This window comes from Rattus norvegicus, chromosome 9 (assembly GCF_021556685.1).
Source record: "Rattus norvegicus strain SHRSP/BbbUtx chromosome 9, alternate assembly SHRSP_T2T, whole genome shotgun sequence".
NCBI classification, from domain to species: Eukaryota; Metazoa; Chordata; class Mammalia; order Rodentia; family Muridae; genus Rattus; species Rattus norvegicus.
Genome location: NC_141542.1, coordinates 20,567,514 through 20,592,428, shown reverse-complemented (window position 1 = coordinate 20,592,428; position 24,915 = coordinate 20,567,514). Strand labels below are relative to the sequence as shown.

Genomic DNA, 24,915 nt, shown 5'->3' with positions numbered 1-24,915 from the left:
AATTCTATTAAGTACAATTCCCGTGTGTTTTTCTTAAACAATTTTCTATGAAAACCTTTAATAATTTTTTCTCCCATTCATTTTTTGTGGAGGGGACAAGGGTCTTTGTTTTTTTTTTCTTCCTTTTTTCTTTTTTTTTTCTTGCTTATTTTAGGTCCACAGGATTTTCTGTAGCTTTTGAGGAAGTCCTAGACTTAGGACACTGGGTTTGTATAGTTTAGGGAATTAACCAGTTCACTGAGCACATTTTTTCTTTGTTTGGTTTCTGTTTTTCTTTTGAGATCTCACTGTGGGAGCAGAGGAAGTCCTGAGGAACTGCAGCCCTAAGAGGATGTGTGTTGTAAAAATGATATGACCATGCCATGGACCCAAAGCTATTTATCCATGGGGAAAAGGCAAAGACCCCCATACCCCTTGAGGCTCAGAGACATGACAAAGCCTTCTCAGGATGGTGTTGATAGTGTGTGCAGGTAAAGTCTACTCTACCTTTCCCCCTGGTCCCATCTGGATATTTACAGCCTGAAGACTGCCAGCTGCAGAGACTGCTCCTACTGAGATTAGCTAAATCTGCCCCTTGTCAGTTACATATGCATAGTCCTCCCCTCCTTGTTTATCTGCATGTAATGCCCACCTCCTTGCTGCCTGGAGCAACAGCCCTGCTTCCTGGCCAGCTCTATATAATAAACATGCTGAGCTTCTGGGATGCTGCATTTTCTCCAGCTCATGGACCCAGCCTTCCCCATGTAAGTGTGCCCAATGTCATTCTTCATTTCCTCCTCACCCCTGGTCAGGCCCAAGTTCCTGGAGCCAGTCAAAGGACTTGGCAATCTCAGTCTGCTCCACTTTGAAGGAAGTGCTTTCTAAATTGAAATCTAAAGCACACAGTGGGTTCAGCTCCCTCTCAAGTGTCTTTGGTGAGGGTTGGGGTGGGTGTGAGACCAGTTGCATTATGACTATTTCAGAAGAGCAAGGATTCACAGTTTGTTTTTGGTGAAGGTGAGCTCCCCAAGAGGCTATCAATGCCAACGTTTTCCCAAGTCACCTTCTAGGAGGTCAACTGACTCCTAGGTGAGTCTTTGGTTACACTGCTTCAGTTTTCTGTGGCTACACTGTCCAAATGGCACCCACTGGTCACACATGGCTATTTGAGATGAACTAAACTTAGAACTAAAATCTGCCTCTTTAGTCACAGCAGGCAAACCAGGAGGCAAACAGCCAGCCAGAATCCATAGCCAGAAACACAGCAGATATAGAATATTTCTATCATCTAGAAATTTCTCCTGGACAGAAGTGGTCTAGGTTCTTGGTGTCTGGTTTTTCCTTTAGGGAGAATTACTTGCCATACTAATATCCAACGGTTTATTTTTAAAGCAACTTTAACAAAATACGACTTACTCATCCCCAAATTAATCCAGTTTAAGTCTACAGTGCAATGGTTCCCCATAAATCTACCTGAGTTCCCCATAAATCTACCGGAGTTCGTTGCTAGACCACGGAACAAAAGAACGAGAGTGTATGCAGTTATGTAAAATGGTATGCAACAGTATTGTCCACTGCATAATTATACTGCACTACTTTTGAATTCTTCAAAATTCAGGCCTTTTATTGATAGTTGTACAAAAATACATTATCCTAGAGTTGAGAAAATATACAGTATTTCATCTGGGCTTTTTTTTTTCATTGAGACTTTAATATTTTTGCATCTTTTGCTAGTATCGTTAGATTCTTTATAAGAGTTTTATTTTTTGGAGTTTTTTTTTTTTTTTTTTTTGTTTTTTTTGTTTTTTGCCAATCTGGTCAGTATTTGATGCCATTTAAATGTTCTGAGGATTTTGATGAAAATAATACTACAATGATAAAGTGATACTCATTTTCTTGAGCCATTTACATATGTATATACACACATATGGGAAGTTATGTATACATATTTCTATGCTATACTGTGTAGAATACAATTCTATTATACGTCAACATATACAGTTTGCTCAATATGATTTCTGTGAATGTTATCAGTCATGGGGAAATATTAAGAGCCTGAATAAACATGGACAATATTTGCAGAATGCACATAAAATTGAAGATGGTATGTAAGCAAAAATGTGAAGTATATCACTTACACTTTCATATCGAATGCACTTTAAAATTTTTAATAGATTAAAAAATTTAAATCATCTTTACCCAGTTTCTTGTTTTTTTTCGAAATGTGTCTCCTGGATGATTTGAATTATATATGCTGCTTAAGATCCTTTTAACAACAGTGACCTAATGCCTTAAATGTGTTTCTGATATTTCCATTCACTTGATCACTGTTCAATAATTTTACCATGTTGATAACTGTACTTTCTTTTTTATCACTTTAAGAATGTAACTTTCATGTGTGAATATACACTTTTGATCCTAACACTTTGAAGGCATAAGCAGGTGGATCTGTTTTTTGAGGTCGACCTGGTCTATATAGGAAAACCCTATCTTAAAAAAAATCAATCAATAAATAAGCAAATAAATAAAAAGAATTTAAAACATTTCTAATTAATATGAACACAACCACATCTTTAATAACAATTGATTTTTATTGCTGATAATTCATATAATCAATTTACAAAATGTTACATAGTGTCATATGGGAACTCAATTTCATCGTAAAATAAACCTGCTTTTCTCTTTTCATTGGTTGCTCTTAGTTTCCATTTTCATACACATATATAATTTATTCTGATTATTCTCTCCCCCACATCGTCCATTCCCTCCAGGTGACTTAAACATATACAGTCTTCTAAATTTAGGTTTCCGATGTCTGATTTCTCTTTTATTTATTATACATTCCTTTACTTTTCATCTATAGTTTATGATATCTTAATAAGAAACCCATTCTGTCATTAGCACTCTCTGTGCTTGATAGGAGACATTCACATTCTTCAGTAGCTTGTCATCAGTGCAGGAAATGACATCAAGCTCTCTCTCTCTCTCTCTCTCTCTCTCTCTCTCTCTCTCTGTCTCTGTCTCTGTCTCCCTCTCTGTCTCTCTGTCTCTTCTGTCTCTCTGTCTCTCTCTCCATCCCCTCCTCAAGTGTTCTGTTTTCTAGTACAAGGACTCACACTTTAGTCTAGCCTTGAACTCAAGGCAATCCACCTACCTCAGCATTGTGAGTGTTGGGATTGCAGGTATAAACCATCTTGCCCAGTGAATTTTGTGACTCTCGTACATCCCTTTACTATTTCTGAGTTATTTTTAATATTGCTGTGACCCTTTTCTAGCTTCTAGATGTAGATACATTAACTGATTAGAAGGCTTTATTTTTAAAGATTTATTTATTTCTGTACATGAACACTCTGCGAGTGTGCCTGCATGTCAGAAGAGAGCTTCAGACAGAAGAGGGCATTGGATCCCACTACAGATAGTTGTGGGTCACCATGTGGTTGCTGGGAATTGAACTTGTGAGCAATGGAGAAGCAGCGCTCTTAACCACCAAGCCATCTCTCCAACCTGATAAAAAAGATTTTAAATTTCATTCTTTTCGTGATTGTTTGCATCTTTCTTCTTGAGAACACTGTGATGGAATGTCCAAATGGTAATTAGTGGCGGTTGGTAGAAGGAGCCATATGTGTGATGCTGCCATATGTGTGAGGGGCTGGCAACAAGGTGCAGACCCAAGACCATGGCCCTGAGCACTGAGGCTCACCTGCTGGATGTGGGCTCTCAGCCCCATCAAGATGCCTTCAGGTGAGGACAGCAGGTGGTGGCTTGTGCCCTGCTGAACCGGCCTAGGAGAGTGGCAACCACAATCGCCATGCCCAAGCCTCCAGCCTGGGGCACCAGGAAGCTCCGGCTGTGATGGCCTCAGGTTGGTCACAGTGGGCCTGGAGGCCGGAAGAAGCCGCCCCGGCCTCAGCGGGCCCTGAGAGGGGACTGACGGGCCTGAGCGGAGCCCGGAGCTCCACACCACGCGCCTCCCCTTGTCCTGCCTCCGGGTGTTGTCTGCGCCACGGAGTGGGCACACGTGTCCTTCCCACCCCGCAGCTCGACCGCGCCCGAGCCGGGCCTCAGGGCACGCGGAGCTGGTGGGTGAGCGCCGGGCCTGAGGGGGCGGGGCGCTCGCGTTATATTTGGCGCCGGCAGCAGCGCGTGTGCCTGGGTGAGTTTTCCTTCCGCGGGTGCTGGCAGCCGGGGCGCCGAAGCCCAAGCTGACTCCTCTCTCTCCCTGTCCGACCCCGGCAGGGCCCAGAGGTGATTCTGCCTGCACGATGTCCTCCTTCCTGGAGGCGAGCTCTTCGCAGGCGCCACGTCGCGAACAAAAAGAGAAAAGAAAAAAATGAAAAGAAAAATCAGAAGAAGCTGACAGAGAAGGGGGCGGTAACGGCGTTGGGGGTCACCTCGGCCACGGGAGGGCGCGCAAAGACAGTGGCGGGGTTTCCAACGGCGACTCCACCCTTGCAGTGTCCAGGGAAGAAGCCAAGGCTAGTCCTGCCAGGGAACCTGGAGGCCTGGCGCCCGCGCGGACCCCTAGCCCGACCTCCGGTCTGCTCCCCAGGGACAGCAAGCCTCAAGCAGGGCGGTCTGCACCTTAAGAGCAGCATCATCAAGGTACCTAGGAGACCCGCGTCCCTCCTTAGGCTCCTTCTGGGCCGCCCCCACCCCAGCCCTGGGAAAGCAGTGGCAGAAGGAGGCAATGCAAAGTGAGCCCATTGGGTAGGGGAAGGGAGGGTTCAGGGATGTATGGAGAGCTGAAGCAGGGATTGGAAAGCCTATGGCATTGGGAAAGAATGGAGAGGTGATCGGAGTGTGCATGAGAGCTGTGCTCTGACATCCCCAGAGCAACTTGGGGCTGTCACCTCTCTCTAGATTGACTTAGAATTAAATGACCTGTACCTGCCAGGGCAGGACAGGCTTTTCAGAGGCAGCTTAGCCTGGTGGCACACTCCCTGTAATGTTTTCATTCTATGTTAAAGGATGGGGATCGTGGGAATATATTTTCTTAAAACCTCAGGCAATTTATGCAGATTACAGTTCTGCATAATTTAATTCTTTCCTGCCTGCTATGAGCAGGCCTCCAGATCAGCAAGTTCCTTTGGAATGGTTTTCTTGTTTTTGTTTATTTTCCATGGTGCTGATTAGAAAGCCATGAATTGTTTTGTGAATTTTAAATTTCAAGAGGTGACACCCAGAGTTTATGGTGGTTTCCTTCAAACACTGCAGTGTAGTTGCAGCATAAAAACATACTTCTTGTGACAAGAAGTGGAAGAAGAAAGTTGATGAGCTAAGAAAAGAGGAGCCTTGAGCCAGATCAACCATTTGGCTTCCTCAAATTTGGAGCAAGCATGGAATGTGGCTTTTTCAGAATCGAGGGGGTTTTTAGGATTGGGCAATGAATGCTGTCTGGTGCTAACCCGTCCCTTTTGTGGCTGACAACCCTTAGGAGAAGGTCAGAATGTGCCAACAGCACAGATTGGGCACTGGTGGTGTTTGAACTCAGAAGTGCTCAGGAACTGTGAAAGTTTCTCTGTTATCACCCTGGAGCCATCTAGTGAAATAGACCACTGTGATGCTGTGTAAGAGGCCATTGTGAGGGCTGGAGAGATGGCTCAATGGGTAAGAGCACCAAGTGTTCTTCCAGAGGTCCTGAGTTCAAATGCCCGCGACCACATGATGGCTCACAACCATCTGTAAGGAGTACTGATGCCCTCTTCTGTTGTGTCTGAAGACAGCTGCATGGTCTCACATATAAATCAATAAATCTTACAAAAGATTGTCATCTACTGTAGTTTCTGTGTGGACAGGGCACAGTTGAAGGGCTTAAAAATCAAGTACATTGCCTGTCTTTAGAGATCAAGTGTATCACCTAACTTTCAAACCAAGAAATGTAGTGTCTTTTTTGCTGCTTCTGTACTTTTTAGTGATGTAACTTTTCTCCTATTACGTCATTTGTTTCCATGATAGTTGTTTTCAAGTATATATGATTATCGCTCCTATTTGCAGAGCTATTCAATATTTTCATTGGATAAATATTTGTGGTGAATTTACATTGTGATATCAGTAAAATGCTATGTGAAAATTTTAGAGAATATACGGTTTTGGGTAATTTTAATAACCTTTCCCCTCAAGTGGTGGCCTGTTTTCACATTGAAAAGACTGGAATTCATTACCATCCATAGCAGGATTGATAGGGAAGCGAAATGGACAGTGACAGTGTTGTTCTCTTTGACAGTTGTGGGAGCCAAGAAAGAAGTGTGACTTGCTTTTTGTGACTTACAAAATCAAGACTGAGTATCATTACTGTAGAAGCCCATGGAAAAAATGATGAAGTTTTCAGAAATCACCAGTTAAAGAAATGGTGGTTTTCTTATATTGAATTCTGAGTTTCAAAGTTATGTTTCATTTTTCTTTATTACTTAATAAGGCTTTTTATTAAGCTTTTTATTCACCATTACACCCTTAGATGCACAGTGCTAGGACCGTATTAGGTGCTCAATAAATCACTGACCATTGGGGAGGAGGAATGATAAGAAAGTATGTATTTTCTGTAAGTTCTGTTAGTTTTGGGAACAGGTGGTTTTAGGTTGACCAGTTATAGCTTGGTATCTTGACCCACATAAGACAACTTGACAGAACCCCCTTTCTGGCCATTATGTTCAACATATTTTACTCTTAATCATTCTTGAAAATCATGGAATTAGTGTGGAAAATTGATTTTACCTGCAGTATAGCAAAAAAGGCCAGTCTAGATAGGTAAGCAGATATGTTTCTCCATGAGCTGATGTCTTAAAACATCTAGATTTAGGAATTTAGTTTTGTGTTTTCTAAACATACATCGTACAGCATACAGATAACATCGTAATAGAATAAAGGAATCTTTTGATTTAGCACCAAATTCCCTAAAGCAATGACTACTGCACAGCTCTCTTGGACATATAAATAGCCTAAATTATATTTCACTCTTTTAAAGAAATAATGAAAGCACTTAAGGTTAAGCAAAGCCCATGGGAAAAGTTTGCTGCGGTGTTTCTCTTTGGTTTCTTGTGCTCTTTCTAGAGAATGACTTTAAGAAGTCAGGGCGGTCAGGTGGTCAGCGTAGTCACGCAGTCATGAGCAGATGGTTAAGCAATGTGCTAGGGCTCCATCGGCCAGTGAGCCCAGCTGAAGAGGAGAGTCTAGCCAGTGAGCCTGACTGAGGAGCAGAGGCTAGCCAGTGAGCCTGACTGAAGAGCAGAGGCTAGCCAGTGAGCCAGTCTGAAGAGCAGAGGCTAGCCAGTGAGCCTGACTGAAGAGCAGAGGCTAGCCAGTGAGCCTGAATGAAGAGCAGAGGCTAGCCAGTGAGCCTGACTGAAGAGCAGAGGCTAACCAGTGAGCCTGACTGAAGAGCAGAGGCTAGCCAGTGAGCCAGGCTGAAGAGCAGAGGCTAGCCAGTGAGCCTGACTGAAGAGCAGAGGCTAGCCAGTGAGCCTGAATGAAGAGCGGAGGCTAGCCAGTGAGTCTGACTGAAGAGCACAGGCTAGCCAGTGAGCCTGACTGAAGAGCAGAGGCTAGCCAGTGAACCTGACTGAAGAGCACAGGCTAGCCAGTGAGCCTGACTGAAGGCTGAAGAGCAGTGATTTTAACCTTTATTTCTAAGTTCTTCAGTTTTCCTAAAAGACAAAAGTTTCCCTCCATAAAGTTTGACTAAAGAGGTTCTCCTTGCTCTCTTCTTCTTATCTCCTTTCCTCTTGCTCTTATGACACAATAATTTCCTTACTCTCAAGGCCTTCCTCTCAATGCTGTGCCTTTACTTCTAAGTTCTTCTTGAGTTCTGTTCTCTTCAGTTCAGTTCTGTCTAAAAAGCTTCTCTCTCTTTGTACTCAGTATTTGTATATCTTTCTGAACACAGCATCACATGGTGAAATGTTCACCACAAGTTTGCACAGGAATTCAAATCATAAGTTGGATAATCAGTTTACGACAGAGAATGTTTACATGCATATCCATGAAGAGTAATCCTCAGGATAAACAGTCACCATCTGTCACCAGCTCTGCACATTCATGGAGAGTTAAAAGCTGTAATTTTTATGAGAAAAAAATAAGTGAAATTACCTATAGGCAAATCCAGTCAGTTATTTATGTTCAGTCCATGCACCTATAGTAAATGATTTGTTCTCCTTTTATGAACTTTGGTTAATTGGTTTATACCCTCTTAGGATGGGCTCTAATTTGTAGATGCCTCCTTGGTATTGGAGAAGCAATTCACTCATGACACTTTAAGAATAGAAGAGATCTCAATGCAATTTTGATCACCAGAGAAAACATAATAGCAGTCCTATTATAAAAGCTTAAAATTACTAATCTAATTTAGGAATTCTTATAGAACCATCATTAGGAATTAAGAAATCAACTATTTGTCTATACATCATCACGCCAAGACAATACATCTTTGTTGCTCTGTGGTGATCTGCTCAAAAGAGTGGGGTAAAGAGCATGACAAATACAGAGGCAGATGCTTGCAGTCAACCATTTAGCTGAAAACAGGGTCCCAAATGGAGAGTTAAGAGAAAGGATTGAGGGAGCTGAAGGGGTTTACAGCCACATAAGAACAACAGTAAGAAACACCCAGAGCTCCCAGGGCCTAAACCACCATCCAAAGAGTACACATGGACAGACCCATGGCTACAGCTGCATATGTAGAAGAGAATGGCCTTCTTGGGCACAAATGGGAGGAGAAGCCCTTGGTCTTGTCAAGGCTTTATGCCCCAGTATAGAGGAAACCAGAACAGGGAGGCAGGTCGGCCTGGGAGTTTGGGTGGGTGGCAACACCCTCACAGTAGAAGGGGGAGGCGTGTTATAAGGGGTTTAGTGGATGGGAAATCAGGAAAAGGGATAACATTTGAAATGTAACAAAAGCCCTCTCTGGGGATGGACAGCGGCTAAGGATGCTCTGAGCACCTCCTTCCCTGCTGCCTCCCTTTGATCACGACTGTGGTGTATGGTGTCAGCCTGGGACTCCCCATGGGATGCTGCTGGCACTGGTCCTGGTGTTCAGGGCCAAGAGCATGATGAGCAAGGAGCACATGGTTTGTCCCGATTCAGAGCTGGGTGAGTGGCCACCAGAGGATTAGGACAGCTTCCTGTACAATCATGAGGACTTCCTGGGCAAGGAGGACTCCAAGACCTTTGATAGTAAGCCTGGACGAGAGCAGGAGAGGCTGGGGAAAATTGTTGATCCAATTGACAGTGATGGAGGTGGCCTTGTTACTACTGAAGACCTGAAAGTTTGGATCAAACAGGTACAGAAAAGATACATCAACCATAATGTGGCTAAACTCTGGAAGGATTGGGATACATATACGAAAAGATCTCCTGGGAAGAATACAATCAGGCCAACTATGGCTACTACCTGGGAAACCTTGCTGAATTCCAAGATAGCTCTGATCATCACAACTTTAAAAAGTTGCCTCCATGAGATGAGAGGAGGTTTAAGGCCTTGACGGTGACCTGACAGCTACTCAGGACGGGTTCATTGCTTTTCTACACTAAGAGGATTTAGAACATATGAAGGAGATTGTAGTTCTGGAAACCCTGGAGGATATCGACAAGAACGGGGATGGTTTTGTGGACCAGGATGAGTACATTGTGAACATCTTTTTCTCACGAGGACAATTGCCCTGAGACAGACTTGGTTTTGTCTGGGGAGCAGTTCAATGATTTCCCAGATCTGAACAAGGATGGGAAGCTGGACTAGGATGAGATTCGCCACTGGATCCTCCCTCAGGACTATGACCATGCACAGGGTGAGTTCTGGCATCTGGTGTATGAGTCAGATAAAAAAAGATTCTTACCAAGGAGTAGATTTTAGACAACTGGACCATGTTTGTGGGAAGCCATGCCACCAATTACAGGGAAGATCTTACCAAAAATCATGATGATATTTGAAAGACACTCATCCTCATATGGCCAACGGTCACAGGCTTTCTACATATGTTCTGCGTGATTGCTATATTTGTCAAGTATATAGCAGTTGTGTCCCTAAACCATGAGAAACCTTTCTAAAGCTCAAAAAAATCATACTTTGCACCACAAACAATAATAGTAGGAGATTTAAACACCCTACTTTCATTAATGGACAGATCAGGGAAACAGAAATTAAACAGAGACATAGAAAGACTAACAGAAGTTATGAACCAAATGTATTTAACATATATTTATAGAACACTCCACCCTAAAACCAAAGGATATACCTTCTTCTCAGCATCCCACAGTATCTTTTCCAAAATTGACCATATAATCGGTCACAAAACAGGCCTCAACAGATACAGGAAGATAGAAATAATCCCATGTATCCTATCAAAAAACCACGGACTAAGGCTACTGATCAATAACAACAAATAGGACAGAAAGCCCACATATACATGGAAGTTGAAGTCAATGACAACTTGGTTGGTCATTGGAGACATAAGAAAAAAATTAAAGATTTCTTAGAAGTAAATGAAAATGAAGATACAACATACTGAAACTTATGGGACACAATAAAAGCAGCGCTAAGAGGAAAAATCATAGCTCTGAGTGCCTGCAAAAAGAAACAAGAGAGAGCATATTTCAGCAGCTTCACAGCACACCTAAAAGCTCTAGAAAAAATTAAATAAACTCTAGAGAAGTAGAAAGCAGGAAATAATCAAACTCAGGGCTGAAATCAAACAAGAAGAAACATAACCGAGTATCAAAAGAATCAGCAAACCCAGGAGCTGGTTCTTTGAGAAAATCAACAAGATAAATAAACGCTTAGCCATACTAACCAGAGGGCACAGAGAGTGTATCCAAATTAATAAAATCAGAAATAAAAGGGAGACATAACAGCAAAATCTGAAGAAATTAAAAAGATCATCAAATCCTACTACAAAAACGTATATTCAACAAAACTGGAAAATGTAGAGGAAATGGACAATTTTCTATACAGATACCAGGTACCACAGTTAAATCAGGAATAAATATACCTTCGAAACAAACCCGTAACTCATAAAGACATAGAAACTGCTATTAAACATCTCCCATCACACCAGTCAGGATGGCTAAGATCAAAAACTCAGGTGACAACAGATGCTGGTGAGGATGTGGAGAAAGGGGAACACTCCTCCATTGTTGCTGGGATGGCAAACTGGTACAAGCACTCTGGAAATCAGTCGGAAGGTTCCTCAGAAAATTGGACATTGCACTACCTGAGCACACAGCTATACCTGTCCTGGGCATATACCCAAAAGATACTCCAACATAAAACAAACACATATGATCCACTGAGTTTATAGCAGCCTTATTCATAATAGCCAGAACCTGAAGTGAACCCAGATGCCCTTCAACAGAGGAATGGATTCGAAAAATGTGGTACATCTACACAATGGAGTACCACTCAGCTATCAAAAACAATGACTACGTTCAATTCATAGGCAAATGGAAAAAACTAGAAAATATCATCCACAGTGAGGTAATCCAATCACAGAAAAACACACTTGGTATGCTCTTGGTAGCGATGGCCTTGAAGCCCTCCATTATTGATGTTATTATTATGGTTACCATTAAGTATGACTGGGTTCATGGAAAATCCCCAGCCAGCTGCAGAAGACTAATACAAATGTGGTGGTCAAGATGAATAATCATATGATAACGTGTGACGTTAAGATACCCAATGTCATGACCTGTAACCTTCCTGAAAAACCAACATCCTGCTGACTAATAGATATGACAAACCTGTGAACTTTCTGACAACCTGTCAACATCAGCCGATTCCCTGACCACATGAATATTGTGTCCTTGGCGTGGGTAATTGTTTTTTACTTCTCTCCTCTCTCTGTTACCCTTTTTATGGTACAAATTCAGCCTTGGGAAAAATAAAATTGTCGCCTTGATCAGACTCTTGTCTTGGAGTCCTTCGTCACGTCTCTTGTCCCCCATTCTCTTCCAGATTCTCAGCACCCCTCATTGACAGTATGTACTCATTGATAAGTGGATATTGACCAAAACCTCAAATTACCCAAGATGCAATCTACAGATCTCAGGAAACTCAAGAAAAGGATGACCAAAGTGCAGATGTTCCCACACCTTCTTAAAATGGGGAACAAACGTATCCATAGGAGGGGATATGGAGGCCAAATCTAAAGCAGAGCCTGAAGGAACAGCCATTCAGAGCCTGCCCCACATGTGGCCCATGTATATACAGCCACCAAAACTAGGTAAGATTGATGAAGCTAAAAAGTGCTTACTGAAAGGGACTGGATATACATCTCCACTGAGAGACACATGCAGAGCATTTCAAATAAAGAGGTCAGTGCTGGCAGTAAACTAGTGAACTGAGAGCAGGACGCCATTTATGGGAATTAGAGGAAGGATTCAAAGAGCTGAAGGGCTTGCAACCCCATAAGAACAGCAATGCCAACCAAATAAACCACTAGCAAAAGACTATACGTGGACTGACCCAGGGGTCCAACTGCATATGTAGGAGAGAATAGCCTTGTTGGGGCACCTGTGGAAGGGGAAGCCCTTGTTCTTAACAAGGTTGGACCCTGAGTGCAGGGAAATATCCGGGAAGGGGTTTCTAAGTGGCATGGATTGGGGGACCATATATATGGGAGAGGGCACGGCAGGGGGGTTTATGGACCAAAAGCTGGGAAAGGGAATAACGTTTGAATAAAACATATATATCTATTAAAAAAACTAAAATTTAAAAAAATGATACTAATGCCAAAAATAATCAAAAAATGTGAATAAGAAAGAAATTTTAGGATTTGGAAAAAGATGAATGCCAGGTATTTGAAAAACTGTATGATCATGGTAAACACTTTAATATACTTGAGAAATTTTTTTACATGTTAATGAACTGCATCTTTTTAAATAGTGAATGGAAATCCAGTCCCTTCCTGGCTGTGAGGCTGGGGATCCAGATGTAGTGGAATTCATTATTTGTTGGTCCTGAATCTTTGAGTCTGCTTCTAACTCAGCTTATGCCAAGGAAACTAGGCCAAGGTGATATCTAAGCCATTGACCAAACTATCTGGACTAACAATCACAGGTGAAATTCCACCTTGTAAATGGGAGGAGAGGAATAAAAGATACCTTTAAAGATTTAAAAAAAATGAAATGTACCCCAAAAAATCCAATAAAAAAGTTTAAAATAAAAATAACTTAGGAAATACAAAATACTGGGTTACCATTCCACAATCATGATGTGTTTCTTCTGTGATAGCTTACAGGTTAATTTACTTTTCTATGACTGTTTTCTTATTTGAAAGTAAGTAATGGCATCATCTGTGGAGTGATGGTGAGAACAAAAGCTTTGCCTAACTTGAATAATCGATCCCTCCAGAGCATGTGCTTAACATTCTAAGCACAGGGAAATTTCCTGAGGGGATTAAAGAACAAAATCCAAACATAAAACAGGAACAACAATGATTTAAAAACATTCTGCATTCTGGGTATGAAGGCATGTTACAACTTTAATCAGCTTTGTAGGTATTTCTAATAAACACACAAAGAAACAAAAATCCTATCACAGTCCTAGCAGTTGCATCCAACAAAGAGAGAGCTGTGAGGTAGTGTGTGCTGCTTCTTTCCCCAGATACCCCTGGGCCTCAGGCCTGCACCCAGTGAGCTGGACCAAGAGCAGCCAGGTTGAAATTCCTGCTGCCATGGCAGGATTCTGCAGGAACATTTCCCTTTGACAACAAGGAACCTGTGTGGAGGAGACCTCTTGGTGAGTCCTCAAGGACTCTACATGTCCTATTCTGCAGGGAGAAGCCCTGCCAGGTCTTTGGCAAGGCCAGCCAGTTGTCTGGGGAAGTCTCTGGTCCTGTGGCAGAGGGCGAGGAATGGCAGAAAGAAGGGCAGCTCCACTGAGAGCAAAGGATAACCCTTCTAGGCCTATGACCTCCTAATTAATTTATCTTTTCACCTGATGCCTATTCACATTTTCTTACTATCATACAACTGTGATCTTGATGAGCAGCTGGGCTCTTGTTTTCTTAATCAGTTCTTTGTTGTCACAGACGTTTTTAACTTACTCCAGCCCCTGAGAATTATTCACACCTTCTGTATGCAGTAGGACCCTTGGTGGGCCTGTCATCTCAAAAATAGAAGGTTCAATAATCCACAAGATTGGACTCCAGTCTACCTCAGGCCAGGAAAGAAGTCAGCCACCATTAGTAAAAGAGCAAGGGAAAAATTACATAGGAAAAACAAGTGGCTTAATCAGAAGAAAAGATCCTCAACTTCTAAGGCCCGCACATCTGCACCCCTCTCTTCTGAGCTTTGTATAGTGATGTTGTATAACTCCAGATGGTAGTAAAAGGCAGAGTTCTTCCCAGAAACGTCATACATGATTTTCACTCTTACATCTGTGAGGTTTGGTGGCATTATAGCACACATTCAGGTGGGATTATAAAACCTAGGATAAGAAGACAGAATCCACATATCACAATGCCAAATGGACACCCTCCAGAACTTATGGACCCATTAAAATTGAGCTTCAACCTGACCTCACGCCATTCCACTCCCTTCCCGTTCTCCTGATTGTTATGTTTGCTAGAAGTAAAAGATCATGGTGCAGCCCCCAATATTCTCATGCCTGGACTTGGCTATTCAGGAAGAATGATATTGTAAAAGTGATGGCTACGTAGTTACAATGTAGTAACACAAGGTCCAGGTTGACATTTGCTCACTGATGTCCAATTTAATTGTCTTGTTATATTTGAGAAAAGGAAGATATCCTACATAATATATAAAAGGGACAGAAACTTATTCTTTTATATATGCCCTGTAGTTGATCACTATGTTCCCATGGAAAAGGAGTTTTTATTGCAAAAGAAATAGGATTATAGACCATTGATTTTGTGAAATACATGGATATGTAAATGGAAACAATGTCGGCTGTCAAGGACTGCACAGTAAGCAAATATTTCCAGGTTTTATACACTCAGAGGTATAGAAGAAATATATTGGCCTCCAGAAAAAGGGAAAACCTTAGGAATGGAAATGTGTGTCACATGCATTGTCTCAAGTAGTAGATTTACTTTTAAGTAAAGTCTCCCTCCTCCTTGGTCCCTAGAGATTTGGGTGCTAAGAAAAATCTGCTCTCAAATTCAGGGTTGTAAGCAGCCCTCCCCAGCAAAAGCATTGTTGACTTCTAATGAAGCAGGAAGACATATCTAGCTTTGAAATAGAGGTTGCCAAATGGTATTCCCAGCGACACATGAGAGACTGGAGGAAAGGGTCCCCACAGAAAATCATTAGTTTGGGGAGAGCTGGTTAGTAGGTAGGCCATAGAACTTTCCAGTGACATCACCAGTAAGCACTTCACTGGGCAATCTATTGTATCTAAGAGATCCCTAGAATCTTCTGTGATGTCACCAGTGTTGTGGTGACACCAACTGCCTTTGGGATCTTTCTTCCGTTCCCTTTCGGTTCACAAGCAGGCATGTTTCGCCAGCTGCTCAGGCTATTTCGGAAGGAAAGGGGAGATCAAGGAGAGACCATACCAGGTCAGAGGGAAGCTGACCCCCTCTCTAGTGAAACAGGAAGGAGGAAATCATTCTGGGGAAGGCCTGGTGAGTCCTGGGCAGAGTTGGGGAACATCCTCAAGGAGGTAGGTTTGAGATGTGCCTTCTAAGGCTAGGCCTTACAAGCAGGAGCCTTGGGATTTCTCAAAGGCAAACCAAGAGTCAGGAGTTCCTAATCTTAAATTTGAAAGACATAAAGTGGTAAGCCTTCAGTGTCTTTTCTTGAAGTTTTTTAACTGTGAATGTCAATGAATGGCAGGAGGAGGCACTGTGAGATTAACAATGTGACCATCCATGGTTGGGAGTTGAAGAACTTCATCCTCTAGATTACTGTAGGTTACATAAGTCTCTATGGTGAGAACAAGGAAGGATGCACCCCTAGTCATGAATTGAGTTCTCAGACACTTTGGACTGGAACATAGATGATTAGAGCTTGATGGAGCTAAGCATTATGAACTCCAGGATTAACTGCACCACATCTGATATGAGATAACATTATCCCAGATGTTTATGTCTCAGTCAGGTTATAACTCTCAGTGCCAGGGGTCCTATAATAGTGAGTGTGGCACGTGTATTGCATTAGAGGTTGGGAAGAGGGTCATAGCTTAAAGTCCAGCTTCAAAATAGCTTTTCTGCTATTTTGGGATTCACCCAGTCTACCATTTCATCTTCCTCAACTGCCTTTTGGTATTCGGAATGGTCTTTTCCTCCCATGGGCCATCAAATATGCAAATTAACTTGGGTTTATCTATCTACAGGTTTTGGTAGGAAGGCATCATCCCAAAGTGTCATAAGTCAGCAAGTGGAGTGTCTAAAGGAACTGGAGGAACTCAAATTTGAAATCCAGAAGTGTCAATTCGAGAGGGATGAACTTTACCAAATCCTGGACCTTTATATCTATGATGATTGGGACCACAGGTAATCATTATGTCCAGTAACCTGTTCACTGTCTTGTGCTCTCTCTCTGCTAACCCAAGATTTCCTCATAGCACGAGAGAGTTTCACCTCTCATCCTGGATTTTAAGGAGACTTGGCATGCATTAGCTTGTGAGATAAGCTAGGTGCTGTGTGTTTGGGGTTAACCTGTTTTGTAGTTGAGCCTGAGGTGGTTGGAGATGCATTGGTTCTGTCAACAGCTGGAAGGACCTGGTCACACTTACTGCAAGTGTGTGTGTGAATGAAATGCCTGCAGGTCATCACTCTTTTCCTCTGAATTTGTTCATTATACACTGATTCTATGGCACCTCCATGGATGTAGTTGGCATTCTAAATGTTTTTGGATATGGGTTGGTATGTATATATGTGGATGTATTTGTTGGTGTTTTACTCAGGATCAGGACGTCTGGGACCTTTGATGGGGTCTGAGAATTTGTGTGATGGACAGTTTGCAGGTCATGATAGTGATGAGTACGTGGAGGCCCACATTGATCTACAGAGCACTTTGCTCCTTCTGTATACCTTGGTGGCACACAGGACTCTCCTGAGGGGAGGAGGTGCTATAAATCCTCTTCCCTGTCAAACATATTTATGCCCTCTGAGAATTCATGTAACAATAGAAACCAAGGATTGAGTATTCAAAACAAGAGAAATGTCATCACAGCTTTCTCTTGGGCCCAAAGCTGTGGCACAGACTGGAGGAATCTTCTTCCTGAACTAGTCAATTCCATCATGCTCACCTGGCCAGCTCTTGAAGCTCAGGTCCCTCCAATTGGTCCCTTGGCTCTGTTGTCCTGTGCCCAGGATAATAAACTTAACCAGTACAAATACTTTGAAGGAGCAAGTATGTGGTACATACTGAGTTTAAGTAATCGAGAGAACAGTCTGATTTTACCTAATTTGTTTCACCTGCTTTGATCTTTAGTTTTTTATTTTTTTAACTATCCAGGGATTGTTCATTGTGACCTAGAAATGGTCACTGTGGTCTTGACCGTTGTTATTCCCAAACAGGCAGCTCTCAGGCTCTGCCCTCTCCTATATAGTGAGTCTTTGCAGAACCATATCTCCCCAAGATTCCAAGGAGTCCTTATATCAAAACAAATGTTTGCTTATGTACATGGAAATATTTTCTGTGGATTGAGTCTCACTCTTGGGTTTTGGTCTGGTTTTTGAGTTTGCCACTTTCTTCCCTTCCACCATTCCTTGAATTTGAACTGTTTTATTATATATTTTTTATTTACATTTCACCTAATTCTGAAATCATGAGTTCAAAATGTTATTTGTTCCTTTGGCCATGACCTAACCCAGGCTGCATGTCGAATTGCCAGTCCTTCAATCCGAACATGAGATGAGAATGATGGCTATGCAAATGATGACCAACTCAATAAGTGATGCCATGGAGAGGTACAAGGAGCTCATACAAGTGAACAGTTCCTACCGGTGAGTCGCTGACAGAGATGAGAACCCAGCACTAGGCAGGGAATGCTTCTGTCCTGTGTGACTTTGAACCAAAGTCAGGGCTCTGGTTCTGTAGTGTCTGACTCTTAAAAAGAAGCCTGCCTTGTGGCAAGGGTCTTAGATTTGTAGCTCTTGGACTCAGTTGTCCTACATGTGAAGGGTGTAGAAGACCCTCCAATTGTTTTTTCCCCATTAAAGATCCTCAAGATAGAAAAGGTTTGCACCATAATGGGAATATCAATCAACTCTGAATCTCTAGAACTCTGACAGGAGATTTAAAGATCTGTGATCCATGAGAAACACATGGAAAGACTATACAGCTATTGGATCTTCAACCACCCCTCAGAGGGGCTTTCCCCACAACGTGAAGATGTTTTCAGCATACTATGGACATATAAGCACCCATATGGACCATTTCTTCTTCCTTGATTTATATAAACCGTCTTAGTGTCAGGATTTTCAGAAGTACTTTGATTCACAAGGAATGTATCCTCTGGATTTGACCTCCTCTAATTGGTGCTAACTTGTATAGTGTGGCTCTATTCTGGTGATTTCTGGGGATGAGGGCCCTTGAAGGGATGACTGGACTTGCAGGAGTGACAGGCAAATAGAAGCTGGCTGGGATTTACCATTGTTTGTTTGTGGTTCAGCATCAGGCAATCCCAGCTCCTGCGTGAACAAGCTCAATTGGAGAACAATATACAGATTTTGCTGAATGAGAAGAGAAAACTGCTGGTGGAGCAGACTGAACTGCCAGCATCCTCTGTGGAGACAAAGAGGTTCTGTGAAGAGGCCGGAATGAACATCTGTGACCCCAGAGCCAAGCAACAGCAGGTAGGGTTAGGCCTCAGGGTCAGGTTGTTCTCATGTCTTACCATAATCATAGACAAACCAATGTAACTGTCTATTGACTGATCCATGTCCTGACCTAGGTCTCATCCAAGTGTTCATTCATGTGATGGTTTACAAGGCTTTCTGTGGAGATAGCCCCTTTTCAAGAAACTGCATGTTGGAAAGCAAATGCTCCTCCTCTTCGAGAATCTGCACTTCATTAAGGGAGATAGGTTGATCACACAGCACAGCACTACATGCCATTATGTATGGAGGGTGCTATGTGGGAACCCCTCTTTAGACTAGAACAGGGCTTTGAGGGATGAAGCAAAAGCCTGGAGCTCATTTTATTTTCAGGATCATGTGAGACTCAGGAAGTAAGTAGTTTTCAAGGAGGAGAGCCTGGTGGAAATGCCAAAGAAATGGTTCTCATTGTCATTTGTGGTGGCTTTTGTTCTTCCTCCCCTCATGTCCCTATATATGAAGACGGTGACTTCATGCTTCATAGATCTTGGGTAACTACAGAGCCTGTGTATCAGTATGTCAATCCTGTCTTACTTGAGTGCCCCTGAGAGTTCATAACTGGGCCTTACAACCTGAAGCTGGTTAGAAGAGCAAGGATGTGGAAAAGGTTTCTCAAAGGCTGAGGGTTGGCATGAGAGACTTGAGACTTCAAGAACAAAGTTATCCGTATGTACCCCCAATTCTCACCAAGAAAGGTGCATTGCTGTGCTGACCTGCATCTTAGGGAGCACGCGGGGAGGCCAGTTCATGACATGCAGTTTTGTCCAGTCATTATCTAACTTAGTCCTTTAAGCCTAGGTCTCTCAACAAACATGAAGCTTCCTGTTTTGTGCTGGCCAGCAGTCTTTGCATCATTCATCCAGTTCCTAGTGGAGCCCCCTCTCTTATTTGTCTCAACACATTCTTAAACCATTTAGCTATTTTAAAAATAAGGATTAGATTTCTTTACTTTACCTGAACAGAGTTATCCCCCGGAAAGATTCTGTATTGTCTTATTGGCTTCCCCATGATCTTGCATGGAATCCTAGAGTGCAACCCTCTGCTGACATTGCTTTGCTGACTATATCATGGGCACTGCATTCTTTCAGGATAGATTCCCTCCCAATATTGTACACAGTGCTGCATTTCAGAAAATTCACTGTATGTTATTTATTTAGCCTTTTACTGACTGACATTGAGGTTGTTTTTATATCACAGGAACTCTAATGTGATCAAATGTTCCTCGGAACTGACCATGAGTTACTGTCTTCTCTGGTGCTTCCAAAGACTTCTATGAAGGAAACAGGGTAGTTTTAGTGAGGGGCCTATGATGAGTCAGCATAGAGCTTGATGGAGTCTTTTCCTAGAAATTTCTCTCTTGGGGATTTGATGTTGTGTTGTTTAGGCTATCTGTGCAGAACATGTAACTTACTTATCGGACCAGCAAGTATCTGCATAGAAAGGTTTCCTGAAGTGGAAATGAGTACAGGTCAGGGCAGCACATATTGCTTGAGTCTAAGAGACTTGTACACAGCATTGTTCCCACTAATTCCTCACTCAACAGGAAATGTGCTGCATAAGAGCAAAGTTTTCATTTGTGCATGTGAGTGTGTATCTGGGTGTCTGTGTTTGTGTGTGTTTGTGTGTGTGTGTGTCTGTGTGGTGTGTGTGTGTGGGTATATGTGTGTGTGTGTGTGTGTTTGCAGTAGTGAACGTGTGTTTCCCTCTATTTCCAAGTTTCATGAGAAAAGTACTCTAAGCGTTCACTTTACATCCATGAAACATGAAATAGAGCTGCCCAGTCATTTGGCATCTCCATCTAGCTCTGTACAAGAAAAGGACACTTAAATTACTAATTTATTGTTTCCAAAAATTTCAGAACAGAATTATCTTGTGAAGTCTGGGGGAGGACTGGAAATATGTTCAAGTGAGTCATGTTTCACAGGAGTAACAAATGGTACAGGCGTAGAGTTTGCAGGTCCCTTTTTGTTATGGTGTAGAAGCAGGACAATAAAATCCTTTAGAAATGCAACCCCCAAAACGAGGACACAAAAACACCTGTAAAGTTAGATTTTCAAGTGATTAGGGGCAAAACTACTGATCTGCATTGAAATCCTTTGGAGCACATCAAAGGAATGGAGTACTGGGAGGTAAGGGCAAGGCTTCTCTAGAAAAATCCATGAGTTTATTCTGCTTCTCTGTTCTTTGTGAATTGTGAAAGCCCATTGGAAGGTTATGTCACTCACTGTGTCTTCTCCAAGGTTGCTTTTCACATTGCCTGCTACCATTTCTTTCGAGCTACCTTGGCACACTACAACTTCCCCTGGGAGTTTGGCTTGGATTTTATTCATTGAGAATTTGAGTTGCTTGGAATTGTATCGTCATCCAGAAAAAGCCCAATAGCTATGCTGTGGTGCAAGAACAGGGCAGTTTCAGGGACCCCTTTAGGTGCACAGATAATCCAAAGCGCTCCTCTATGTTATCTGTGTAGCATTCTGCAAGTGCTGTCAATCAACATCATTTTCTCTCAGTTAATTTCAGCCTCAATGGGTTAGGAGAAATGATGAGCTTCAAATGGGTCTGACAGTGTAAGAACAGGTAGCCCTATGAGAAGCCATGTTCAGAAAGTGGAACAGAAATTTTAGTTAACCCAGTGATTCCACAACAAGGAGTAGGTATTGCCATTGCAACTGGGAGCATCAATGTTGTAGTGGTCCCAGAGTAACCTTGAAGGAGAATCTATCCAGACGTCCATCAGCCAAGGAGTAAAAGTGTACCATACGATGGAGCCCTTCCATAGATTCTGATTCAGTGTGAGATAATCCATGCAAGCTTTTACTTACTTATTCAAATTATCTTTGGAGCAATCACATTACGGGGAGAAAATTTGTTGATTTGGATCCTGGTTATGGAGATTTCCTATGATTCTAGCTTTGGGCATGAAGTCACTCAGGCTATGGTAAAGACAGCTCCGATTAGAAGAAGTTGCACACTTTGGGGAAAGTCTGAAAGAGTGAACAAGAACAAGAGTCTAGTCCACCACCAATATATGATCCTTTGCTGAGCAACAAGACAGCTCTACACAGCCTTTGGGACTTGCTAAGCCAGATTGTTAATGGAAAAAGAACCCTGACTCTATGACGGTTTATGGGAGGACAGCACATCACTGACTGAGCTGTCTATAGGCTCTGGCCACTATGTACATATCCCACTCAACATTTTTTTTTATGCCTCCAGCGAATCCTGGGGAATCTTTACATTAAGCATTAATGTTCAGGTAGGAACACAGGCTGGAAGAAGCCATTTGAATATCCTTCCCTATATAAATACCCTTTTTGGGTGGATGACCACCCCACCTGGATTTCAGCCTCAGGCAGTTAAAGATCTACTCAGAGTATTGTTCTGGTACAGTTCATGTGAATTTTGCCCATGAAACAATATATATGATCCTCTGGATTTCTTGCTATGTTCTACTCCTTTCTTCCTGTGATCTCTCCGGAAATATCTGAGGACATTTTCTCTTCTGTCCTCTCACAAATTGCCTTACACTAGCCATAGACTTACAGGGGTGCTGTTCTGTTTCTACATCACAATCACCTTTAATGTCCATGTGTACGCTGGGAAGATTTGCATGGAGCACATTCTCAGTGATTACAGGATCTATGCAATTCCCATGGATTTGATGTGAGATGGCTTCCCTGTGTATTTGCAGACTCAGTGGTTACAAATAGAAACTAGACGGGTTCCTTCAGTGCTAACATAATCAGAAATTTCACCTCAATTCTGGGCATGTTCTCCAGAAGGAATCCACATGGTATTCTAGGTTGCTCATACCTCTCTTGAACTCAGATTCAGACATAGCTACAATGTTATTATTCAGTGTCATATACCTGGACCAGTGGGAAAAAAATGCTCATTTTTCTCTTAATCCCAGTACAGTGCATAGTCCACAGTTCAAATTCTAACAGTTTGAAAGGTGAGATATAAATCCAAGCGCAGGTACTCTAGGACACTTGGGGATGCAGGGACTGACCTCAGCTGACAGGTCATGCTGGATTGTCCAACTGAATAGAGCTGATATATGAGGGAGAGCCGAATTGACAACCACTCACTAAACCTTTTTTTCCCTTGCTCTGCTAGGTCTGAAATTCTCCAGCAGAAACTCGAACATGACACAGTCCAGGACAAGATCTCCCTTGGAGAGAAGAGCTACAGGAGGAGAACTAAGTGTGCACAGCAAATACACCACTATTGCATCTCACCTGTAATGTCCATAGCAACTGTGGACTGCATTTTCCTCCTGTAGTTTGATTTCTTTGGATTGAATACACTGTATTTTCACCATGCCTCTCTCCAGCAAGTGTACACTTTTTGAGGGACTCAGAGAAGTGCTGATGCACATCAATCAAGAGCTGCTGGTCATCCAGAAAGACTGTGCACATGTAAATTTGTACTTGTCCTTGTGGGTCATCCAGAAGAGTTTCATGGAGATCAGTTCACAATATTGGACAGAATTGGGACAAAGTCTGTAATATAATTTCTACTCAGTGTTGGATGGCTTTTTCCTTAATACCCCCACTCCAACAAAACAGACCTACTTCCACTCCTCTTGAAAAGATTATTACCATCACTAACTGCTTGTCTACTATGTCTCCAAGGCAAGCCACAGGCTATAAGTCTATTCTGCAAAAGGAGCAGCAAAAAATGCTTAGTGCAATTCCTCTATTTAAAGTTTGGTTAATTTTTAATTGTTTTGGTTATTTGGTTTTCCTTCTATTCATTTGAAGATTTGTTATTTATCTGTTGTTGTTGTTTTCTTCATTTGCTTTTCTATTTTGATAAGGATATAGACTGTATATATTGACTACCTGCATCTGGTTACTATCAAGTAAATTGGATGTATTCTGGTCAATAAAGGAGTAATCTCAAACTCTTCACTCTTAAGAACCTTCTTTATTGATCATTAGTGTCAACATCTGAAGTCCCACAGCTATCAGGGAGGGATGGATCTCTGCATTCTCATGGGGACTGGGCATCAAATCACTTCCCAGTCAGACTGAGATTCACAGGCATTTATACAGTCACTGTGCACTGTGTTTCCAACTCTGAATTTCAACTTCATCATGCATACATTACCCACTGTGTATGCTTGCTGTCAAATATATAGTTACCTCTAAATTATACTCTGTCGATGAGAGTTTTGACCAAATTAATAGGATAAACATTAATTTTTCTGTAACACCTCCCAGGACATATAAACATGGTATAAGGGAGTTTAAAGCCATCGGGAATCCTGCACCCAAATCCCGGGGCAGAAAATGCTGATCACCCAGGAATGCAGATAATCCTGAGACCACAGGAAAGAAAGCCACTTCTGACCAGCTCTGCCCACATCTCTGGCCCAATATTAATCTGCATGATGCCTCTGGAAACAGGAATAGAGGAGAAGTCAGTGGCAGGAACCTGCTTGGTTCAGCCTGGGCCCAGAACCTACCTGGGCCCTGAGCATATTTGAAGAAAACCAGAAGCATACAATTCTCTGTTTCCTGACTGTGGCTTTTTTTGATTCGAAGCTCAAAATACCATTTTGTTGTTGTTGATTTTTAGTTGGATATTTTTCATTTCGAATTCAAATGTTATTCCTTCCTTGTTTTCCAGAAATAAGTCTGAATACCATTGCCCTCCACCTCTGCTATAAAAGTATTCCCTTCACCAGCCATCTACTTTCCCAGCCTAGGACCAAGGGCTGCTCATTCCATTTGTGCCCAAGAAGACCATCCTCTGATACACATGCAGATGGAGCCATGGCACAGTCCCTGTATAGTGATTGGTATTGGTTTAGTCTCTGGAAACTCTGCTTGGCAGGCATGGTTGTCCTTATGGGGTTGCAAGTCCCTTCAGCTCTTTCAATCTTTCTGTAATTCCTCCAACTGAGGTCCAGTTCTCAGATCAATGGTTTGCTGCTAGCATTTGCCATTGTATTTGACATGATCTGGCTGTGCCTCTCAGGAGACATCTATATCCAGTTCCTATCAGCCTGCACTTCTTAGCTTCATCCACCTTATCTAGTTTGAGGCTGAATATGTATAGGCCACTCGTGGGGTAGACTCTGAATGGCCATTCCTCCAGGCTCTGTTCTAAACTTTGCCTCCCTATCCCTTCAATAGGGATTCTTCTTCTCCTTAAA

General features: G+C 42.3%; 1 protein-coding gene across 3 annotated transcripts; it reads left to right on the top strand.

Annotated features, from left to right (window-relative positions):
* Nucleotides 1–3,810: 3,810 nt before the first annotated feature.
* Nucleotides 3,811–23,658, top strand: LOC148003444 (uncharacterized). Of its 3 annotated transcripts, XR_015629360.1 has the most exons (6): nucleotides 3,811–4,062; nucleotides 4,216–4,581; nucleotides 16,259–16,418; nucleotides 17,745–17,876; nucleotides 18,545–18,728; nucleotides 22,869–23,658. XR_015629360.1 is itself a non-coding variant. In XM_087568699.1 (5 exons), exons 3-5 carry the CDS (start codon nucleotides 17,785–17,787, stop codon nucleotides 22,872–22,874), a joined length of 282 nt encoding a protein of 93 aa, XP_087424825.1. In that variant the 5' UTR covers nucleotides 4,419–4,581; nucleotides 16,259–16,418; nucleotides 17,745–17,784; the 3' UTR covers nucleotides 22,875–23,658. The 3 variants fall into 3 exon arrangements, 2 of the variants coding, with proteins under 2 accessions (XP_087424825.1, XP_087424824.1); XM_087568699.1 differs by lacking the exon at nucleotides 3,811–4,062 and having other exon boundaries at nucleotides 4,419–4,581; XM_087568698.1 differs by lacking the exons at nucleotides 3,811–4,062; nucleotides 4,216–4,581 and adding an exon at nucleotides 12,022–12,182.
* The last annotated feature ends 1,257 nt before the right edge of the window (nucleotides 23,659–24,915 follow it).

Bases quoted from the DNA above. Each gene is read 5' to 3' on its own strand.
- LOC148003444 (XM_087568698.1), top strand. From the start codon at position 12,092: ATGGAGGCCAAATCTAAAGCAGAGCCTGAAGGAACAGCCATTCAGAGC. The intron at 16,419-17,744 runs GTAATCATTATG...GACCTAACCCAG, and splicing joins TATGATGATTGGGACCACAG to GCTGCATGTCGAATTGCCAG. The intron at 17,877-18,544 runs GTGAGTCGCTGA...TTTGTGGTTCAG, and splicing joins CAAGTGAACAGTTCCTACCG to CATCAGGCAATCCCAGCTCC.